The sequence below is a fragment of the Contarinia nasturtii genome, unplaced genomic scaffold (genome assembly GCF_009176525.2).
Source record: "Contarinia nasturtii isolate CC-2019 unplaced genomic scaffold, AAFC_CNas_1.1 Cnas_scaffold_78, whole genome shotgun sequence".
Lineage (NCBI taxonomy): Eukaryota > Metazoa > Arthropoda > Insecta > Diptera > Cecidomyiidae > Contarinia > Contarinia nasturtii.
This window is the reverse complement of record NW_022197436.1, coordinates 2,103,665-2,110,533: the sequence shown is the minus strand read 5'-3', so window position 1 is coordinate 2,110,533 and position 6,869 is coordinate 2,103,665. Positions and strand designations below refer to the sequence as shown.

General features: G+C 30.1%; 1 protein-coding gene across 1 annotated transcript; it reads left to right on the top strand.

Moving 5' to 3' along the window:
• Positions 1-349: 349 nt before the first annotated feature.
• LOC116337642 (neuropeptide CCHamide-1-like) lies at positions 350-6,454 on the top strand. The gene is made up of 5 exons (XM_031762374.1): positions 350-418; positions 2,092-2,311; positions 5,860-5,984; positions 6,060-6,127; positions 6,202-6,454. Exons 2-5 carry the CDS (start codon positions 2,254-2,256, stop codon positions 6,452-6,454), a joined length of 504 nt encoding a protein of 167 aa, XP_031618234.1. The 5' UTR covers positions 350-418; positions 2,092-2,253.
• Positions 6,455-6,869: the final 415 nt, after the last annotated feature.

Here is a 6,869-nt window from a genome sequence, read left to right as displayed (position 1 = left end):
CCGATTTGAATGGCCAACTGAATGAAAAACATATATTACATTCTTCCGTGATGCTGCCGTACTCTATGAGAAAAGCATTTTTTTTAAATAGAAATTGTCAATGAGTAAAATAAAGCCAGTACAATGAATGAATGAATTGATGAAAAAAAAACTAAACTGACTTGACTGACGCTATTTGATCAGCAATACTCAACGAACTTGGAATATGTACATGCACTTTCTTTAAACCGGTTTAAAAAAAAGGGAAAATTAAAACAGTAAATATTTATTTAGTCTTTTGTTGCTAGCCGTTTATATGGTTTGTTAGTTTGATTTTTTCGTTTGTGTTTCTATTTTGCTGCACATTTTTCCAACAATCTTTGATAAAACGTTGTCGTCGATTTTTCTACGTGTTATGTTTACATGCAGAAAACCAACAGTTTGTTTTTTCCTCTTTTTCTTTATAAAGATGTTATACGATTAGAATGGATTCGAGCTGTCTGCTCGATTGTTTGTTATAGAAACCTTTTTTACGTAATCCACGCTTATAATATTAATAGAATTGTAATATTTTCAATAACTAACAAATAAATTTGATTTTAATTGTGTCAACCAGATTTTTTTCTTCTTCTAAAGTTACATAAATTATGGGTTATTTATATCACAAATACATTTGAAAATTCATTCCACGAAAAGGCTTGAACATATGGAAATGAAGAGCCCAACCATACAGAAGTGTGTTAATTTTTTCTATAATAATTGCAAAGAGATATCTGCTGCTCCGAAGTCGAAAAGATTGGCGGCTGTGTATTCGATCGGGTAGAGTTTCATTGCAAATGATATTGTAAATAATTGTGATAAATTCAGTCTGTGATCAGATGGTGAGTAAAGAAAATTATCTACATGTTAATAACATTTAAATGAAGAAACATGCCTTCGAAAAATCCTATTATATTGGAAAAGTCTTTTTAATTAATCACAATAATTGCTTTAAATCGACTGCAGTCGATAAAAAGGTATCAATTTTAAGTACTTTCTTTGTATTATTTTCATTTTATTGTGAAAACGCTGTTGGACTAATTTAAATCGATGACTTTTGGAGTGGGCTGACTTTTCATATGTTCAAAAATTTTTTTATAGAATTGCAAACGGAAATGAAAGTTTAAGCTAAAATTCACATAAATAATCGTTTGATTCGATCAATTTTCACGGTTTTTATCTCTAATTTTAATTTCAAAGGGGATTTTCACTTGTAGAACATTTTAACAATTGGCATTATTAAACGTAGTTGCGTCATTGTAGATTAGAAATTGCGATGGTAACGCATATTTGGATCAGAATGATCCAATGGGCAAGCTCCATTCATACGTGCGCCCATATATAACTTCTATAAATGTTAATAGGTTTCAATAGAAGCTGGAAACGCAATTCATGTGTGTGTGTGTGAAAGAGAGAAAGCTTGCGTTGAAATGTGGATGAATGCATTGAAACTAATTTGAACATGCGTATGGATTTTGTATGAAGAAAAAGAGTTGAATGAATTTGTTGTTGTCAATGACGCTGACTTTCTCTCATATAAGAATCTTTGATCGACAATGTAGCGGTCAGTTCGTTGCAAACATTCTAACTATATAAATTGAAAAATTTCCCGTAATATTACACACGGTTTAAAAAGGTTCTATGCAAATTTATTTGTTACGCGTTTTGGATATTAACACAGATTTTTTTTTTCCTTCAGCTTTAAAATTACTTTACAATACAAATTATTCATCCATTCAATTAAAATCGATTTGTATCATAAATTGAGCAAGGGTATAATATAATTTCTTTTTTTGGTCCGTTTCATTTATTCAGTTGATAATTTTTTTTATTTCTCTATATCGACTCTGTTTCTAAATTGGCGGTATGTTTGTTTGTTTGTTTTTATTAACAATCGTTGCATATTAACCGTTTGATCGTGCATTTAGTGTATATTTCTTTCTCTATTTATTTCTGTCTGTTATTCAGCATTTGACTTTCACTTTCTATTAGTACGTGTTCTTTTTGTTCGTCGTTGATCAAGCTTTATCGTATACTAATAACTAGTAATTTTAATATCACGCACACACATAGTTCGGCCAAATACATTTTGAAAAGGAGTTGGTACCTTCATCGAAGAGAAGGCGGCAGTAACAACATCAGCGATAGCAAAAAAAACAATCCAAGTTCAAGAAGAAAAAAAAGAAGAAAAATAAGTGCAGAGATATATATAAAGATCGTTTAAAATCATCGAAAATGAAAGCATTCATTTATATGATAATTTGTCTGTCGTTCTGCTCTGAATTGATTCAGTGTGAGTATACTTAGCGGTGTGATCATTTTTGCATTCAAATACCATTAGATACTTTTTACCACTTATTGAGGTACTATAAATACTTTATCATTTTAATAGATACGATATGCGCTTCACTTTTTTTCTTGACGTCTTTTTTATTTTTTCTTGCTTTTTTTGTTGTATGCAGTCAGTTTATCGTGATTTATTTGAATTTTATAATGAATATTATATAATTAGAACAAAAAACTAAATTCTGCATACAGATTTCCAAATGAAAATAAGTGCTGTTAAACAGATCATTTCATTTTTTCATTCATTCTTTTTTTTATTTGGAATTTTTCTTTATCAATTACCCTATCGTTACTCAATTGAACAGACAATATATTTAGCTGTCGTCATCTGGATATCGTCAGCAGATGATACGAAGTGAAAACAATAGAATATTGTTTTCACTTCGCATCATCTGCTGACGGCATCCAGATGAGCTGAAATATCCAGATGACGGTAGCTAAATATATTGTCTGCAATTGAATAAATGAGATAAAGTTATAAGTTCCGATCGAAATAAAAAATGAACTCTATTACTTTCAACAGCAATTTGATAATAATGATGGATAAATAATTTTCGACATTCAAATAGAGAAAGCTTTATTCACAAGACAAGACAAGACATGTAAAATACGTTAAAGCAGTTAAAATTACAAATAACTAAACATTGCACATGTTATCATTTGCTTTAGAAAGGAAAGAAAATCTTTACATTTATCGTTTAGTTGAATTGAATTGAATTTTACGTCATTTTAAACAGAGCGAATGAAACAATCAATAAACATATGTAAACTATTTTTTTATTTAGTGTCAAATGAGTCATTTGATATGAATTACTAAATTTTAAATGACTTTGTCCTGCGTTCACATTAATCTACCGAATGGACCCATTTTTTCACGTTACATTTCTGTTTGTTGAGTAGCAAAATTTGTTGCTTTTTTTTTGAGTACACAGAAAGAAAAAATGTGTATTTTTAATTCAATTTTGGTAGATTTAATCTAAAATCAACCAACAAGGAATTAAATTTATCATTTTTGACATCTCTGAGGCATATTTTTCAAAAGTGACTATTTGTTGAATAAGTTTTACCAACTGTTTCATTACATTTACCAACTTTTCGAAACCACAGATGACGCTAGCCCATGAATTTGGTGAATGTAATGAAGCAATTGGTAAAACTTATTAAACTGATAGTCTCTTTTGAAAAATATGCCTCAGAGATGTCAAAAATGTAAATGATTTTATATTAAATCTACCAAAATTGAATTAAAAATACCACATTTTTTCTTTCTGTGTAGCACTCGAAACAGTCAGTCTTAAAATCAGCAAACATTTTCCGATAAGAAAAGAGCAAAAAAAAACTCATTATCGCTTCTCAAGCCATCTTGTTTCCTGAATATACATACTACGGTTCGTGAGACTTTGTAATACACACAGTATATTCAGGAAATGAGATGGCGCGAGAAGCGTAAATGAGTTTTTTTTGCTCTTGCCATCACCGTATGGATAAAATGAAGAAGACAATTTGCTAGGAAGATAATTATTATACATTTTTGAAACATAAAATTAAATTTCAATTTCCGGTTTGAAAATTGAATGGGTAAGGGTAATGGGTAATGTTTGACCTCCCAACATTCTTTAAAAAAATACCAATACAAGACGGTGAATTAAAATAAATGAGATACTAACTCGCGTTTAAAATAAATCTGATACTTGAAAAATATTGAAAATAAAAGTGGTATCACATTTATTTATTATGTCGTTCAAGTATCAAATTTATTTTCAATTCTGGCTAGTATCTCATTTATTTTAACTCATTTGTGCATTATACCGAGTCTCCGAGATTTTCAAATATACAAATACACCAAGTACACTTTGAGAAAAACAAAATAAAAACAAGTAAAAAATACATGAAAAGGAAATTCTATTATTTTTAAAAATTTGTTTCACATCAAACCAAAAAAGAATCTTCGCTCGGTATATTTCATCGGAAAACTTGTGCAATTCCACAAAAGTACACGCAAATCAACTTTCGGTTATAAAAATGGGTGGGAATGCATAACATTAGCATGTGAATGTAAAAAAGTTAAGGGTTGAAAGACATCTACCCCCTTATTTCTTTTTCATTCTTTAACTTATTTCTATTTGTACACATGTTCTTTTGTATAAGAAAAAAAGTCTCATTAGTTTTTTTTTCTTCTGTGAACGTATGTAAACAGGTGTTTTTCCACACTATTCAATACTTTTATGTATCCAAACATACACAATTCAATTACAAAAGAGAAAAAAACAGCACAATGAAGGGACAAAAACGAAACAGAAAAGGTGCAAAATCACTCAAAATCTATTTATTGTTATCGCTAATAACATTGGGATTACATACACTTCAACGTAAGAGTTCGAAGAAAATCGAAAATGTGTTGGCGTCATTCATAATATATTCTCTGTTTGGTTAAGTAAAAAAAGCACCAACCGTTGATTGATAGATAGCATCTTTCATTTTCCACTGAAAGGCTCATTGAATAAAGAACCAATTTATGTATATACATGTGGAAGTCATGTCTACTTTTAATCACTCTTCCAAAACTGACACGCAAAAAAGCACATCGCCATACATGTAATGATAAAACGATACGATACTTGAACTTTGAAGCTTTACAAAGGTTACAGAGATGACAAAGAGGCAACCCTTTCAAACTATTAACCCAAAAAATTCTTTGAATTGAATCGATTAAAAGAAATCTATCAATTCTATTCTTCGAAATGTTACACAAAACACTTTAATCGACTTACTTATATACAATGCATACAACACCAAATATTTCACACTTCTGCAAACTTTAATCACGAAAATGAAAGAAAATAAAAATATAAATTTGAATGTGTAAAAGAAAAACAGTCTATGTATTTCAGATAGATATCCATCCGAGATATTTTAGAATATCTGGATATTCAACGCAACTGCACAGCGCCAGAGCTGTGTGCGTCGCAAATAGAATCTACGGTATGTCGCGACGTATATGTGTATCAAGTGCCGCACGTACACAGTCACACTGTGTCTGTATTTTACGTGTAGCGACATACCGTAGATTCTACGTGCGACACACACAGCTCTGGCTCTGTGCAGCTGCGTTAAATATCCAGATATTCTAAAATATCTCGGATGGATATCTATCTGAAATACATAGACTGAAGAAAAAAAGCTAAATTGTAAGTTTTATTGAGTGAAAAAGTTGTAGTCCATACAATTCAAACGGAATTATGGCATATAATTCGTATGCAAATCATAGATTTCTTGAAAATGATAAACAAAGCAAGTCTTTGGCTGCGAAATTTCACAACTTTATATTTGTTGAGGTACAATGCATTATTTTGGACCTTTCTTTTTTTTCCCATTTCGAGTGATGGGCGTGTTTCATTTGAAAATGTCTGTTGTTGTTATAAATTCGAAATTCACACCGCACAAATCTTTTCTTAAATGAATTTCCTCCACATCGATTTCTTCCTACCGTTGTAGGTTCGTGCTTGAGCTATGGACACAGTTGTTGGGGTGCTCATGGAAAAAAGCGTTCCGGCCGCATTGAATCTGATGATCCACAACAGAATGATCGTTGGGCCCTATTCAAACTAATTCAAGATGAGGTATGCCATATCAGTTTTATGTTTTTTTCTTTCTAAATTTGAATTGTTTTCTTTTTCTTATTAAAATCATCGCAGAATGACAAGGTTTATGGTAAAGATAATATTGCAAAAGTACAAGTTGATGATTCGTTGGAATATAATGAGTAAGTACAATTTTCCGAAATGTTTGTTAAAATAATTAAATTGATAAAAGAAAACAAATTTAATTGAATTTCAGCAAAAGAGATCCAAGTAATTTTTTGAACGCATTGAGAAAACGGAACATTCCTTTAATTATATTGAATACAGTTGATGATGTCGGTTTGCCGCAAAAAATTCAAAAATTTGAAACATCCACCGTTGCACGGAAACGTAGGTCTTATACAGGGCAAACTGATGCAGCTCCCATACAAACATCCGGTGGAATCAACATCACAACAAACAAACCAAGCGATTCAGCGTCATTTGAACACAAACATTTTTCCTCTTAAATTTTATTTTTATTCGTAAAATCGATGAATAATAATTCTCACAATTATAATTTGATGATTTTTCTAGTTTTCTTTCCATTTTGTTTAGTTCCATTGAATAAAAGAAATAATGAATAAAATTGAATATGTTCGAATAAAAACAAGACTTTTATAGATAGTCGAGTTTTTACTCCTGTCCATTCAATTATGCTTAGTGCACACTCTTGTTTAATTTATTATCACAAAAAAATAAAATAAAAGCAAAACAAATAAAAAATTGACTTGAAATTGTCTTTAGAATAAACGGTATCTATGACTAAGAATCTATTTATTACTATCACATTCATTTTTTTAAATCATTTCCTCTAACTAATTATGTATCTAATATGTGTATATATAAAGTTGTTTCATGCAAAACCAACAAATTGATAATATT